The 16,852-nt window shown below is 41.0% G+C and overlaps 1 protein-coding gene across 1 annotated transcript; it reads left to right on the forward strand.

Moving 5' to 3' along the window:
• The first annotated feature begins 10,271 nt into the window (after positions 1–10,271).
• Positions 10,272–16,725, forward strand: prps1b (phosphoribosyl pyrophosphate synthetase 1B). Its single transcript, XM_073820438.1, has 7 exons — positions 10,272–10,575; positions 11,060–11,243; positions 12,123–12,221; positions 12,432–12,556; positions 12,636–12,809; positions 12,892–13,051; positions 16,099–16,725. Exons 1-7 carry the CDS (start codon positions 10,454–10,456, stop codon positions 16,189–16,191), a joined length of 957 nt encoding a protein of 318 aa, XP_073676539.1. The 5' UTR covers positions 10,272–10,453; the 3' UTR covers positions 16,192–16,725.
• The last annotated feature ends 127 nt before the right edge of the window (positions 16,726–16,852 follow it).

Below are 16,852 nucleotides of genomic sequence, written 5' to 3' on the forward strand. Positions count from 1 at the left end.
AATAGAAATGTAGTTATTAAAGTATTTCTATTTAATTCTGAACATGTCAAAGGAGAAATAAAGTTTATTTTTAATACAATCAATATCATCATGTTTTTAAAACAAAACAAAATAATGTTCATCAATAAAATTCAGTCTCTTAGTCAATCAGTATGTTACTGAAACTTTTCTAGCTCTGCTGAATGTGTGGCACAGCTAAATATGATTGATATTGAAACGGTATTTATTAAAACTATATTACTACTCTTTTTAAGGCATAATTTTGATTCTATTTACTTTCTGGATTGTTCTCTTAGGATCTTCTCCCTTCTGGTGAATCCCTGTTCATGTTCTGTCTATATTTCCATATTATCTCTCTTCCACTAATTTCTCTCACTCAATTCTTTCTGTTTCAAAAACAAAGTATCACATTTCATACTTATTTTCATTCAATTTTATAACAGTACAAGTTTTCTGCATCATACCGATGGACACTATCACACCAAAGGACGTTTCAACTTTTTGTGTCAATTAATGACCTTGCTATTCCAAGCTAACCTGTCATTAGCAGTTAGCAAGAAACATTTGCATAACTTTCCATGATTATGTATTTTAACATACAGTTTTTAATTTAAAAATATAATTTAGTGGTGTCACACCAAAGGACAACAAAACGTAACACTTTTGTAGTGGTTCCAAAAAAGTTAAATAATTGAACAATTTTGAGACAAAGCACTACCAAGTGCACATGTCATGGGCTTCACAGGGGTCTTCAGTAACACGACAATGAATGTGGTCCTTCAACTAATTGAAGTTTTCTCTGGAACTGTCCGATTTAAAATCAGGATATGGAGTCACACCAGAGGACATGGTTTTTAGACACAAAATGTATCAAGTTCCTATGCTTTCAGAAATATATGGATGAAAAAATTATTGCCATTTACTAAAACAGAGACTTGTATAATTATCCCAGAGGTATTTATTAACATTTTTATGCTTTTCTTTTTAATTTATAAAAGTTGTAATTTACTGAACCATACTTGAGACAGTCACACCATAGGACAATTTTGAGATTTGGCTCAAAGAAAAAAATAAAAAATAAATAAAAAAATAACACTGCAGCTTTTATTCCAACAGGTCCATGTAGGACAAAGAAATCTTTAACCATTGACTGCTTTTCAAATACATTGATTTAATCATATTCAGATCATGTGACATTAAAAACCTTGAAACATAGACACTCTCTTATCTCTTACTCACAATAATAACAAATATCCCTTGAAACCAGAGAAACAAGAAGATTAAACTCCAATAATTTTGAGCTGCTACCAGAGAACTACCATAGGAATTACTGTTATTCTATAGAGAAGGAAGCAGATGTCAGTGAAATATGAGGCAGAAAGATGAGAAGATAAGAGAAAATGTTGGTTCACCTGTTCTGAGTGATAAGGAAAGAATAGCTGACTTGTTTTTGAATGTTATAGCCTACATGCAGGTAGACTTTCTCCTTTATAAAAACATGAGATATCATCCCTGTCTTCAGGCCAAATTTAAAATCTTGAAGTTTTAATCAATCAGCATTGGGGAAAGTTACTTTTCAAACTTTTCAAAGTAATGCATTAGAATATTGAGTTACTCCCTAATTACAGTGCCTTGCGAAATTATTCATACCCCTTCATTTTTTTCACATTTTGTTATGTTGCTGCCTTATGTTAAACGACTTTAAATTACTTTTTTCCCCACATCAATCTACACTCCCTACTCCATAATGGCAAAGCAAAAAATAGGTTTTTAACTTTTGTGCAAATTTATTAAAAATAAAAAAAACTGAAAAGATCCCGTTGCATAAGTATTCATACCCTTTTCTGGGACACTCGAAATGTAGCTCAGGAGCATTCATATTGCTTCTAGATGTTACTACACTTGGAGTGGAGTTAAACTGTGGCAAATTCATTTGAATGAGTCTGATTTAGAAAGGCACACACCTCTCAGAAAAGGTTTAACAGCTGAAAATGCATATAAGAGGTCCTGAGGTCAAGATAACTGCCTGTAGAGCTCAGTGACAGACTTGTGTTAAGGCAATGATCTAGGGAAGAGTTCAGAAACAAATCTGCTGCATTGAAGGTTGACAGAAGCATTCTCCATAATGGAAGATGATTGGAACAACTAGGACTCTAGAAAATGTCTGCCAGCCCCCATCCAAGCTGACAGAGATGGAGAGGTGAAAAGGTGAGGCAAAGAATGGCAGATAATTGCCAAATGCAGATGTGCAAAGATGGTCACATCAGACCCAAAAAGACTTGAGGCTGTAAAGGTGCTTCAACTATGTACTGAGTTAAGGGTATGAATACTTATGCAATCTACTTCTTTCAGTGTTTTATTTTGAATAAATTTGTAAAATTAGCAAAAAATGAAGGGGTATGAATACTTTTGCAAGGCACTGTACATTACTTAGTTACTTTTTATGGAAAGTAATGCTTTACTTTTGCATTAATTTTTAAATCTGGGCAAGGCTTGCTTGTCTGTTTTTAATATAAAAAGTTCTATTTTTGGCAAATATAAAAGCCTTTTCACCAGGGGCGCCGCTAAGGGGGGTGTGGGGGGAGAGTTAGGACAATTCTAAGTTCCCACGCCCTTTAGGGGCCCCCAGAGATCTGCTTTGGTGTGGTAGGGGGGGCCCAACCTCATATTTTGTCATAGGGCCCAAAATTGCGAGTGGCGCCCCTGCTTTTCACACCAAAAGCCTCAGGCTTAGAGAAAAGTAAATTGACGTCTGTACAGTAGACCTCAGAAGAAATAAAAAGTCAACTCTTCAGCAATTAAAAAGGAAAACAAATGTTAGATTATCTTGAGTAATTTTTGCTTATTAGTATGCATGAATTGGATCATCGAAGGTCGACAGCAAAGACATCGATTAATAAAATGGGATTAAATACATAAGGATATTTGTATTATTTAACATATTTAATTATTGCAGGTTTGCAATGAATTTCAATGTTTTTGTTAGTTTTGAGGAATACTGTATCTGTTTTTTAGTGAGTGAGATGAATTAATGCATGTTCACATTTATTCTAGAACTAAAATAACATCTTACAATTTCTTTCAAACATGGGGACAGAAGAGCTTTTAATCAATAAATGGGGGGAAACCCTGCTGAAAAAACAGCATATGCTGGTTAGGTATGTTTCGGTGGTCCTTTTCAGAGCAAAGGACCAGCATAAACCAGCAAAGAGCCAGCATAAACCAGCAAAGGGCCAGCATAAACCGGCGAAGGACCAGCATAAACCAGCAAAGGGCCAGTATAAACCAGCTAAAACCAGCAAAGGGCCATCATAAACCAGCAAAGGACCAGCATAAACCAGCAAAGGGCCAGCATAAACCAGCAAAGGGCCAGCATAAACCAGCAAAGGACCAGCATAAACCAGCAAAGGGCCAGCATAAACCAGCAAAGGGCCAGCATAAACCAGCAAAGGGCCAGTGTAAACCAGCTAAAACCAGCACAGGGCCAGCATAAACCAGCAAAGGACCAGCATAAACCAAAAAAGGGCCAGCATAAACCAGCAAAGGACCAGCATAAACCAGCAAAGGACCAGCATAAACCAGCTAAAACCAGCAAAGGACCAGCATAAACCAGCAAAGGACCAGCATAAACCAGCAAAGGGCCAGCATAAACCAAAAAAGGGCCAGCATAAACCAGCAAAGGGCCAGCATAAACCAGCAAAGGGCCAGCATAAACCAGCTAAGGGCAAGCATAAACCAGCTAAAACCAGCAAAGGACCAGCATAAACCAGCAAAGGGCCAGCATAAACCAGCTAAAACCAGCAAAGGACCAGCATAAACTAGCAAAGGACCAGCATAAACCAGCAAAGGGCCAGCATAAACCAGCAAAGGACCAGCATAAACCAGCAAAGGGCCAGCATAAACCAGCAAAGGGCCAGCATAAACCAGCATAAACCAGCAAAGGACCAGCATAAACCAGCAAAGGGCCATCTTAAACCAGCAAAGGGCCAGCATAAACCAGCATAAACCAGCAAAGGACCAGCATAAACCAGCAAAGGGCCAGCTTAAACCAGCAAAGGGCCATCTTAAACCAGCAAAGGGCCAGCATAAACCAGCATAAACTAGCAAAGGACCAGCATAAACCAGCAAAGGGCCAGCATAAACCAGCAAAGGACCAGCATAAACCAGCAAAGGGCCAGCATAAACCAGCAAAGGGCCATCTTAAACCAGCAAAGGGCCAGCATAAACCAGCATAAACCAGCAAAGGGCCATCTTTAACCAGCAAAGGGCCAGCATAAACCAGCAAAGGGCCAGCATAAACCAGCAAAGGACCAGCATAAACCAGCAAAGGACCAGCATAAACCAGCTAAAACCAGCAAAGGACCAGCATAAACCAGCAAAGGACCAGCATAAACCAGCAAAGGACCAGCATAAACCAGCAAAGGGCCAGCATAAACCAGCAAAGGACCAGCATAAACCAGCAAAGGACCAGCATAAACCAGCTAAAACCAGCAAAGGACCAGCATAAACCAGCAAAGGACCAGCATAAACCAGCAAAGGGCCAGCATAAACCAGCAAAGGGCCAGCATAAACCAGCAAAGGGCCAGCATAAACCAGCTAAGGGCAAGCATAAACCAGCTAAAACCAGCAAAGGACCAGCATAAACCAGCAAAGGGCCAGCATAAACCAGCTAAAACCAGCAAAGGACCAGCATAAACTAGCAAAGGACCAGCATAAACCAGCAAAGGGCCAGCATAAACCAGCAAAGGACCAGCATAAACCAGCAAAGGGCCAGCATAAACCAGCAAAGGGCCAGCATAAACCAGCAAAGGACCAGCATAAACCAGCAAAGGGCCATCTTAAACCAGCAAAGGGCCAGCATAAACCAGCATAAACCAGCAAAGGACCAGCATAAACCAGCAAAGGGCCAGCATAAACCAGCAAAGGGCCAGCTTAAACCAGCAAAGGGACATCTTAAACCAGCAAAGGGCCAGCATAAACCAGCATAAACTAGCAAAGGACCAGCATAAACCAGCAAAGGGCCAGCATAAACCAGCAAAGGACCAGCATAAACCAGCAAAGGGCCAGCATAAACCAGCAAAGGGCCATCTTAAACCAGCAAAGGGCCAGCTTAAACCAGCAAAGGGCCATCTTAAACCAGCAAAGGGCCAGCATAAACCAGCATAAACTAGCAAAGGACCAGCATAAACCAGCAAAGGGCCAGCATAAACCAGCAAAGGACCAGCATAAACCAGCAAAGGGCCAGCATAAACCAGCAAAGGGCCATCTTAAACCAGCAAAGGGCCAGCATAAACCAGCATAAACCAGCAAAGGGCCATCTTAAACCAGCAAAGGGCCAGCATAAACCAGCAAAGGGCCAGCATAAACCAGCAAAGGACCAGCATAAACCAGCAAAGGACCAGCATAAACCAGCTAAAACCAGCAAAGGACCAGCATAAACCAGCAAAGGACCAGCATAAACCAGCAAAGGACCAGCATAAACCAGCAAAGGGCCAGCATAAACCAGCAAAGGACCAGCATAAACCAGCTAAAACCAGCAAAGGACCAGCATAAACCAGCAAAGGACCAGCATAAACCAGCAAAGGACCAGCATAAACCAGCTAAAACCAGCAAAGGACCAGCATAAACCAGCAAAGGACCAGCATAAACCAGCAAAGGGCCAGCATAAACCAGCAAAGGGCCAGCATAAACCAGCAAAGGGCCAGCATAAACCAGCTAAGGGCAAGCATAAACCAGCTAAAACCAGCAAAGGACCAGCATAAACCAGCAAAGGGCCAGCATAAACCAGCTAAAACCAGCAAAGGACCAGCATAAACTAGCAAAGGACCAGCATAAACCAGCAAAGGGCCAGCATAAACCAGCAAAGGACCAGCATAAACCAGCAAAGGGCCAGCATAAACCAGCAAAGGGCCAGCATAAACCAGCAAAGGACCAGCATAAACCAGCAAAGGGCCATCTTAAACCAGCAAAGGGCCAGCATAAACCAGCATAAACCAGCAAAGGACCAGCATAAACCAGCAAAGGGCCAGCATAAACCAGCAAAGGGCCAGCTTAAACCAGCAAAGGGACATCTTAAACCAGCAAAGGGCCAGCATAAACCAGCATAAACTAGCAAAGGACCAGCATAAACCAGCAAAGGGCCAGCATAAACCAGCAAAGGACCAGCATAAACCAGCAAAGGGCCAGCATAAACCAGCAAAGGGCCATCTTAAACCAGCAAAGGGCCAGCTTAAACCAGCAAAGGGCCATCTTAAACCAGCAAAGGGCCAGCATAAACCAGCATAAACTAGCAAAGGACCAGCATAAACCAGCAAAGGGCCAGCATAAACCAGCAAAGGACCAGCATAAACCAGCAAAGGGCCAGCATAAACCAGCAAAGGGCCATCTTAAACCAGCAAAGGGCCAGCATAAACCAGCATAAACCAGCAAAGGGCCATCTTAAACCAGCAAAGGGCCAGCATAAACCAGCAAAGGGCCAGCATAAACCAGCAAAGGACCAGCATAAACCAGCAAAGGACCAGCATAAACCAGCTAAAACCAGCAAAGGACCAGCATAAACCAGCAAAGGACCAGCATAAACCAGCAAAGGACCAGCATAAACCAGCAAAGGGCCAGCATAAACCAGCAAAGGACCAGCATAAACCAGCTAAAACCAGCAAAGGACCAGCATAAACCAGCAAAGGACCAGCATAAACCAGCAAAGGGCCAGCATAAACCAGCAAAGGGCCAGCATAAACCAGCAAAGGGCCAGCATAAACCAGCTAAGGGCAAGCATAAACCAGCTAAAACCAGCAAAGGACCAGCATAAACCAGCAAAGGGCCAGCATAAACCAGCTAAAACCAGCAAAGGACCAGCATAAACTAGCAAAGGACCAGCATAAACCAGCAAAGGGCCAGCATAAACCAGCAAAGGACCAGCATAAACCAGCAAAGGGCCAGCATAAACCAGCAAAGGGCCAGCATAAACCAGCATAAACCAGCAAAGGACCAGCATAAACCAGCAAAGGGCCATCTTAAACCAGCAAAGGGCCAGCATAAACCAGCATAAACCAGCAAAGGACCAGCATAAACCAGCAAAGGGCCAGCATAAACCAGCAAAGGGCCAGCTTAAACCAGCAAAGGGCCATCTTAAACCAGCAAAGGGCCAGCATAAACCAGCATAAACTAGCAAAGGACCAGCATAAACCAGCAAAGGGCCAGCATAAACCAGCAAAGGACCAGCATAAACCAGCAAAGGGCCAGCATAAACCAGCAAAGGGCCATCTTAAACCAGCAAAGGGCCAGCATAAACCAGCAAAGGACCAGCATAAACCAGCAAAGGGCCAGCATAAACCAGCAAAGGGCCATCTTAAACCAGCAAAGGGCCAGCATAAACCAGCATAAACCAGCAAAGGACCAGCATAAACCAGCAGAGGGCCAGCATAAACCAGCTAAAACCAGCAAAGGGCTAGCATAAACCAGCAAAGGGCCATCTTAAACCAGCATAAACCAGCAAAGGACCAGCATAAACCAGCAAAGGGCCAGCATAAACCAGCAAAGGGTCAGCATAAACCAGCATAAACCAGCAAATGACCAGCATAAACCAGCAAAGGGCCAGCATAAACCAGCAAAGGACCAGCATAAACCAGCAAAGGGCCAGCATAAACCAGCAAAGGGCCAGCATAAACCAGCAAAGGGCCAGCATAAACCAGCAAAGGGCCAGCATAAACCAGCTAAAACCAGCAAAGGACCACCATAAACCAGCAAAGGGCCAGCATAAACCAGCTAAAACCAGCAAAGGACCAGCATAAACCAGCAAAGGGCCAGCATAAACCAGCAAAGGACCAGCATAAACCAGCAAAGGGCCATCTTAAACCAGCAAAGGGCCAGCATAAACCAGCAAAGGACCAGCATAAACCAGCAAATAGCCAGCATAAACCTGCTAAAACCAGCAAAGGACCAGCATAAACCAGCAAAGGACCAGCATAAACCAGCAAAGGGCCAGCATAAACCAGCAAAGGGCCAGCATAAACCAGCTAAAACCAGCAAAGGACCAGCATAAACCAGCAAAGGGCCAGCATAAACCAGCTAAAACCAGCAAAGGACCAGCATAAACCAGCAAAGGGCCAGCATAAACCAGCTAAAACCAGCAAAGGGCCAGCATAAACCAGCTAAAACCAGCAAAGGGCCAGCATAAACCAGCAAAGGACCAGCATAAACCAGCAAAGGGCCAGCATAAACCAGCAAAGGGCCATCATAAACCAGCTAAAACCAGCAAAGGGCCAGCATAAACCAGCAAAGGGCCATCTTAAACCAGCATAAACCAGCAAAGGGCCAGCATAAACCAGCAACGGACCAGCATAAACCAGCAAAGGGCCAGCATAAACCAGCAAAGGGCCAGCATAAACCAGCAAAGGGCCAGTATAAACCAGCTAAAACCAGCAAAGGACCACCATAAACCAGCAAAGGGCCAGCATAAACCAGCTAAAACCAGCAAAGGACCAGCATAAACCAGCAAAGGGCCAGCATAAACCAGCAAAGGACCATCTTAAACCAGCAAAGGGCCAGCATAAACCAGCAAAGGACCAGCATAAACCAGCAAATAGCCAGCATAAACCTGCTAAAACCAGCAAAGGACCAGCATAAACCAGCAAAGGACCAGCATAAACCAGCAAAGGGCCAGCATAAACCAGCATAAACCAGCAAAGGACCAGCATAAACTAGCAAAGGGCCAGCATAAACCAGCAAAGGACCAGCATAAACCAGCAAAGGACCAGCATAAACCAGCAAAGGGCCATCTTAAACCAGCAAAGGGCCAGCATAAACCAGCATAAACCAGCAAAGGGCCAGCATAAACCAGCTAAAACCAGCAAAGGGCCAGCATAAACCAGCTAAAACCAGCAAAGGGCCAGCATAAACCAGCAAAGGGCCATCTTAAACCAGCATAAACCAGCAAAGGGCCAGCATAAACCAGCAAAGGGCCATCTTAAACCAGCAAAGGGCCAACATAAACCAGCTAAAACCAGCAAAGGGCCATCTTAAACCAGCAAAGGGCCAGCATTAACCAGCTAAAACCAGCAAAGGGCCATCTTAAACCAGCAAAGGACCAGCATAAACCAGCAAAGGGCCATCTTAAACCAGCAAAGGGCCAGCATAAACCAGCATAAACCAGCAAAGGACCAGCATAAACTAGCAAAGGGCCAGCATAAACCAGCAAAGGACCAGCATAAACCAGCAAAGGACCAGCATAAACCAGCAAAGGGCCAGCATAAACCAGCATAAACCAGCAAAGGACCAGCATAAACCAGCAAAGGGCCAGCATAAACCAGCAAAGGGCCAGCATAAACCAGCTAAAACCAGCAAAGGGCCAGCATAAACCAGCAAAGGGCCATCTTAAACCAGCATAAACCAGCAAAGGACCAGCATAAACCAGCAAAGGGCCATCTTAAACCAGCAAAGGGCCATCTTAAACCAGCAAAGGGCCAGCATAAACCAGCTAAAACCAGCAAAGGGCCATCTTAAACCAGCAAAGGGCCAGCATAAACCAGCTAAAACCAGCAAAGGGCCATCTTAAACCAGCAAAGGGCCAGCATAAACCAGCTAAAACCAGCAAAGGGCCAGCATAAACCAGCAAAGGACCAACATAAACCAGCAAAGGGCCAGCATAAACCAGCAAAGGGCCATCTTAAACCAGCAAAGGGCCAGCATAAACCAGCAAAGGACCAGCATAAACCAGCAAAGGGCCATTTTAAACCAGCATAAACCAGCAAAGGGCCATCTTAAACCAGCATAAACCAGCATAAACCAGCATAAACCAGCAAAGGGCCAGCATAAACCAGCAAAGGACCAGCATAAACCAGCAAAGGGCCATCTTAAACCAGCAAAGGACCATCATAAACCAGCTAAAACCAGCATCCCAGTACCAAAACATACCTAACCAGCATATGCTGGGGTTTTTTTCAGCAGGGAAAGTAACAGGTGTTACTTTTTTGAAAAATTAACTCAGATATTTTCTTGTCAATTAAAAAGTAATGCGTTACTTTACTAGTTACTTGTAAAACGTAATATTATTACGTAAATTGCATTACTTTTAATGCCTTACCTCCAATACTAGATAGATAGATAGATAGATAGATAGATAGATAGATAGATAGATAGATAGATAGATAGATAGATAGATGCTTCACACTCCAGTCCAGTCAGTGGCGGTGAAATGCTTGTGTTCATCAACCGCCATTGAACTAGACTAGTAGTAGAAGAAGAGACGTCACCAGTGGAGGCGGGTATGTGACGTCACGCGGGTAACGTCCAGAATCAACTATGGCGGAAAGGTAGTGGCGACTCACACTTTACCGGTAATATCGACATCGGAGAGCAGTTATCTGAACGATTCATCATTCATCGTCTCCGGCTTACGCGTAAACATCCCATTCCCTCGTGCACTCTCTCTGATCTTCGTGGAACCAGCAGAAACATGCCTAACATCAAGATTTTCAGCGGCAGTTCCCACCAGGACCTGTCCCAGAAGATCGCCGACCGTCTCGGACTGGAGTTAGGAAAAGTGGTTACGAAAAAGTTCAGCAACCAAGAAACTTGGTAAGTGATTTCTGGAAATTATCTAATGTTGCTATATGTGTGGAAGTGCTGCTGGGAGTTGTAGTTCAGACTGTGGCTGCCAGCGCTCCACGTGGGTTTGAGAAAACTACAACTCCCAGAAGGCTGGGCATCTGCACGCGAGGCGAGGCAGTGTGTAACGTTATTTGCTTTAGTTTAGACATACATTTTGTGGCTAATGCTGCAGTTTAATGTCATTTAAACACTTACAATGAACATACACAGCTCCACCAGTTACCATTTCGCTGATACTCCCACACGATCGTTTTAATAATAGTCTGGTGGGTCAGTTAAGTGTTAATTTAAGTCACAAGGCCTGTTTTAGTATTTATTCGTTCATTCGATAAAACATTGTTTTTTTGCTTTTTTTTACTCCTGCGGCGTTGTGCTTGAAAAGGTCAATGACCCTGAGACTTTTACTAATGTTAGCTCTTCACCGCCTATCGGTTTCTCATGTGTTCTGCAGTGTGGAGATTGGAGAGAGTGTACGTGGAGAGGATGTGTACATAGTCCAGAGCGGCTGTGGAGAAATTAACGATAATCTTATGGAACTTCTGATTATGATAAACGCCTGCAAAATCGCATCAGCCTCCCGAGTCACAGCGGTCATCCCGTGCTTTCCTTACGCCCGGCAGGATAAGAAAGATAAGGTGAGGCCAAGGGTATCAGCTGTCTCTGAGAAATGTGACCCTGGAACACAAAACCAGTCAGAGTCAATTTTTTTTTATTTTTTCATCAGACAATGTTTGGCCAAGATACAACTGTTCTGGATAAAGTTAAAGGAGGATAATTTTTGTACATTATGTGCTTAAAGGAGTAGTTCACTTTCAGAACTAAAATGTACAGCCACTCACCCCCTTGTCATCCAAGATGTTCATGTCTTTCTTTCTTCAGTCGTAAAGAAATGGTGTGTTTTTTTTTTTTTTTGGAGGAAAACATTTCAGGATTTCTCTCCATATAGTGGACTTCTATGGTGCCCTGAGTTTGATCTTCCAAAATGCAGTTTAAATGCAGCTTCAAAGACCTCTAAACGATCCCAGCCGAGGAAGAAGGGTCTTATCTAGCAAAACGATCAGTTATTTTTGAAACAAATTGACAATTTATATACTTTTTAACCTCAAAGGCTTGTCTTACTGAGCTAGACAAGATGTGCATTTGAGGTTAAAACAAATATAATTTTTTTTTTTTTTTTTTAGAAAATAACCGATAGTTTCACTAGATAAGACCCTTATTTCCTCGGCTGGGATCATTTGGAGCCCTTTGAAGCTGCATTTTGAACTCAAGTTCAAACTCGGGGGCACTATAGAAGTCCATTAAATGGAGACAAATCATGAAATATTTTACTGAAAAAACACAATTTCCTTACGACTGAAGAAAGAAAGACGTGAACATCTTGGATGACAATGGGGTGAGTACATTATCTGTACATTTTAGTTCTGAAAGTGAACTACTCCTTAAAGATGGAGGTTGTGTCTATCATTTTAATGAATCGTTGTTTTAAAAATGTTTGATCTCCTCATTTCCTGCAGAGTCGGGCACCCATTTCTGCCAAACTGGTGGCAAATATGCTTTCAGTTTCAGGTGCTGACCACATCATAACCATGGATCTGCATGCTTCTCAAATACAGGTGGGTTTTAGTGTTTAGTGCTGACATGGCTTGCATAATTTTGGCGCAGAGTGAGAAAAAAAAAAGTGCATGCAGTTTACGTTTCATTCATGCATTTGATTAGTTTCCTGCTTTCCGTGGGAATCAAACCCATGACCTTGGTGTTGCTCGTGCCACAGCTGCAGGAAGGCATTTCTTAGCACATGAGTGATTCTTCTTCTTCCTTTTTAGGGTTTCTTTGACATTCCAGTGGACAATTTATACGCAGAGCCGGCTGTTTTGAAGTGGATTAAGGAGAACATCCCCGAATGGAAGAACTGCACCATCGTGTCTCCAGACGCTGGAGGAGCTAAGAGGTCTGGAGGCGTCTGATTTACTGCCTGTTTGTTTGTGCTGTGTGCTGTCCTGACACGGCTCATGTTTATCCATTGACAGGGTGACCTCCATTGCAGACAGGCTAAATGTTGACTTTGCCCTCATTCACAAAGAGAGGAAGAAGGCCAATGAGGTGGACCGCATGGTTCTGGTGGGAGATGTGACGGACCGGGTGGCCATATTGGTGGATGATATGGCAGACACCTGCGGTACCGTCTGCCACGCTGCTGATAAGTAAGAAACCAATGAAAATAATGAAGTGTTGTACAGCAGATTTGCTGCTTCCCCAGCCGTAACGCTGTGTTTGTGTGCTCAGGTTGATATCAGCAGGTGCGGTTAAAGTGTACGCCATCCTCACCCATGGCATCTTCTCTGGTCCAGCCATTTCACGCATCAACAACGCTTGCTTTGAGGCTGTTGTTGTGACCAATACAATTCCTCAAGAGGAGAAGATGAAGCATTGTCCCAAAATACAGGTTTGTCATGTCACGGTGGGTTTAGTCCGATGGAAACACTGTATTTCTGTGTTTTGATCAAAACAAAGAGAATTTAGGTCAGTAACAGCAAAAGGTTTTTTTTAACAATGATGTTTTACGCATTTTATTTTTCCTTGTGAAAAGAGCTCAGATAACAAGGACAATGTGTTTTTGACTGCTCTGGTAATGAACTTTTTCTGTTTAAAAATCTTCTAAATGTGTTTGGTGGCAAGGAGTAAAAAGCACCCCATATTGATGCAGATACTTAGATAATAGCAGAAGGTTAATACTGTTTGAGACATCACTTTGAAGGAGGCCCTTTCATTTAACATGGCTTTACAGCAGTAGCAAGAAATATAATATCTCAACAGCAGGGGTATATTTAACCCCAAATACGTATATGGGCCATTCTAGAGAATTGCTTCATTGTCAGAGTTGGAAACGTCTTGCAAAAATGTCTTTCTCCACACATTTTGTATGTATGTATGCAAATTGTAAAATATCCAAGGTACATATTTCTACACGGCGAAAAATGCTTTTCTTACTTAGAATTTTTGTCTGGTTTCCAGCCTAAATATCTACAAATTCTTAAATCAAGAAGGATTTTCTAGATGAGTAAAAATTGTCTTGTTTTCAGAAAAAAATACAAGTCAAATTCAAGTGCGTTTTTGCTGGAAACAAGCTAAATAATCTGCCAATGGGGTAAGCTAAGAAAAATTGTATTTCAAACAGAAAACAAGATAATTTTTTTTTTACCCCATTGGCAGATTGTTTCAAGCAAAAACACAATTAATTGTGACTCATCCAAAAATACTTCTTGATTTAAGAATTTTTAGATATTTTGGCTGGAAACAAGACAAAACATTTAAGAAAAGCATTTTTTGCAGTGTAGTAATTGTGCAGTTATTATTGTATTTCAGAAAGTTTTGGAATATTTGTCCTCTCCCCAAATATAATTGAATAAGATGGGTTATATGGACTTTAAGATTTAGCTTACATCTTCCTTGTAAATATATATTTTAAAATGTTAAGTCAATAACAGTTACAATTTTAACAATATTTCAAGTTCAAGATTTATGAGATTTGTTGTATTTTGAATCCAAATTTTTTTTGTAAAAGGCAAAAAGTTGATCATACTGATTTCAAAGTTAAGGATTCGTTAGTTTGAATCTACATTTAACCAAAAATCATCTTAGCTGGTAATTCAGTATACTTTATTTTTGACAAAACATCCCATGTTTCAGTGACTGCAGATTTTCGGTAGTGACCACAACACATTACAGAATTTTAACTGGTATTAAAACACTAGTAAAACATACAAAAATACTGAAAATGTGCATGACTGTACTAAAATTGTTTATTTCCCTCAAATAGAGGATTATGTGTTCCCTTTTGTCTCTACCAAAACGGATTTTTGTACATAAAGTTTTACCATTTATAAAGAAATATAACATTTATTTAGAACTTTAAAAAAAAAAAAAAACAATGGAAAAAAAATGCAAAGATTATTTCAGTATTTTCACAAGTTGAAATTTAGGGGTTAGGGTTCAGGACAGCCACCTCCCAATTGAAAGCACCTAATAAATTATGATTTTTATATATATTAAGCTTACTAATATTTTAAATATCATTGTGGGTTTTAAAAGATAACAGAATGATCTTAGTAAACATCTAAGATTTGAATACATAAATGCTTATTTTTTGGTTGTAAGACTAAGAATTCTGAAGAATGGCCCATAGATTCTTTCATTAATGAAAAAAAACATTGTTTAAATTACCTTGAACAAAACTGAAAATCATTACCAAGTCCCGTGACTCAAAATATAGTTAATAATTTTGTCAATGCTTATCTGCTAAATTAATTGATACCATTTAAAAAAAAAAAACATTAAAGGAACAGTTCACTAAAAATGAAAATTTGCTGTTAATTTACTCACCCGCAGGCCATCCGAGATAAAGGTGACTATTTTCCTTTAAAAGAACAGTGAAGAAGATTTTTAGCTGAAATCATGGTCCAAATATTTAAAATACAACTGCTATCAGGGATGCACCGAAATAAAAAACTATTGGACGAAGCCGAGCAAAATTAAACACTGGACCGAACATGTTTTCTCCTCATGTATTTTGCCAATTTTTTTCACCATTGCATAAATGAAATAGCCAATATTTGCTTTTTACAGTTTTGTCTTGCTTTTTGAAAAAAATCAATTACAAAACTATTTAAAAATATTTACTTCTACATCCTAGTGGACATTATAGCCTACCAACAAAGCACAATTTAACTTAAAATTAATAAGTTAGTAAAATAATATTGTTTGGCCATTTTTAAGAGCCCCTTCTTGAATCAGGCATGTGTTTTTAATGCAGCCTTGCTGAGCAAAGGAGAATGTTAGAATAAATGTATTAATAGAGCTTATATAACGATTGTTAGTATTTTTGTCTTTAATTTACAGAACAACAGTAAAATGACAATACTAACATTTGTTAATGACTTTTATTTAGTGGTAAACCCGCAAGAGACCTCTTACTTTTTGCTGGCAGCAGCAGATTTGTGAATGATTGTCATCTTTGGTCTTTGAACCCTGGCTAAGGAGCTGCTGTCAGAATAAACACAATTGGTGTCTGGTGTATTAGACAACCGAACGATCTGGAGTTGATTGACTGATGCATCATTGTTTGCTATTATTTATTCTGCCCTTTCACTAATTTCAGTTGCCGAACATTCGGTGCATCCCTAATGGCTACCATCACTTTGAGAGTGAAAAAGCACATACAGGAAACACCAAATTATTAGCAGTGGCTCCTGATAATATACGGAGGTCTAATGAAGTAAAGCAATCAGGCTGTGCAAGAAACCGAACGTTGTTTACAATGTTAAATCAGATTGGCACAATGTAAACTTTGCTTTGCTGCCAGCGATCGTGTCAGGAATGTGTCTTTGTTGTAAAACCTGTACTAAAGTGTTTCATATTCCTCAAAATATTTAGATGGTATCATGCAGTTTTTATTTTGTGCTTTCTAAGCATGTCGTTTGCCGATCTCCGCAGGTCATTGACATTTCCATGATCCTCGCCGAGGCCATCCGCAGGACCCACAACGGCGAGTCGGTGTCGTATCTCTTCAGCCACGTTCCTTTGTAACGAACCAAGAGGCGCTCCCTCGTTCATCCGACCCAAAGACTCCTGAGCGAATGTGTTCCTGCGGCGAGACGTCATGAATTCTGTCTGAAAATGTTGAGCTTGTGTTTTCGCAGTCTGTTTTACTGACCAAATCTCTGTTACAATCCGTGACTGAAAGTTAGACGTTAGGTTAACCGGGGCCACAACTTGTCAAACCTCATTTATTTATTTGCATTCCAGTCGTATTCATTTCAGTGCTTTGAGACCAGTAGAAGTCACATGATGAATAATTGGTGGAGAGATCACTTGGACATCCTTTTTGAAGAAAATAAAATAGATCGGTGGACACTTTATTTTGAATTTCAAGATTTAGTTCACTAGATTAAAGCGGTTTTTAGCTTGTGCTCTTTGCAGGCTGCAGCTTACAAGTAGATTCTTAACAAAAATTGGCAGTTTTATTTCACTTTATTCATTGATTTTTTTTTTCCAAGGATGTTTTTAATAACTCTTTATATGAACATTTCTATAAATAAAAATCATTTTGGTTACATCATACCATTCTGATTACCCTCGCTTTTCTCTTCTGTGTATTAATGTCATTGATATCCTTAATCAAATCTTAAGTTTATTTAGGATACTAGGCTAAATCTATTATTAAACTGCTTTGGCATTATTTTGTGTG

Source organism: Garra rufa, chromosome 16 (genome assembly GCF_049309525.1).
Source record: "Garra rufa chromosome 16, GarRuf1.0, whole genome shotgun sequence".
NCBI classification, from domain to species: Eukaryota; Metazoa; Chordata; class Actinopteri; order Cypriniformes; family Cyprinidae; genus Garra; species Garra rufa.

Coding starts and splice junctions, on each gene's coding strand:
- prps1b (XM_073820438.1), top strand. CDS start 10,454: ATGCCTAACATCAAGATTTTCAGCGGCAGTTCCCACCAGGACCTGTCC. Junction 10,576..11,059: donor TTCAGCAACCAAGAAACTTG/GTAAGTGATTTC, acceptor TGTGTTCTGCAG/TGTGGAGATTGGAGAGAGTG. Junction 12,557..12,635: donor GACGCTGGAGGAGCTAAGAG/GTCTGGAGGCGT, acceptor ATCCATTGACAG/GGTGACCTCCATTGCAGACA.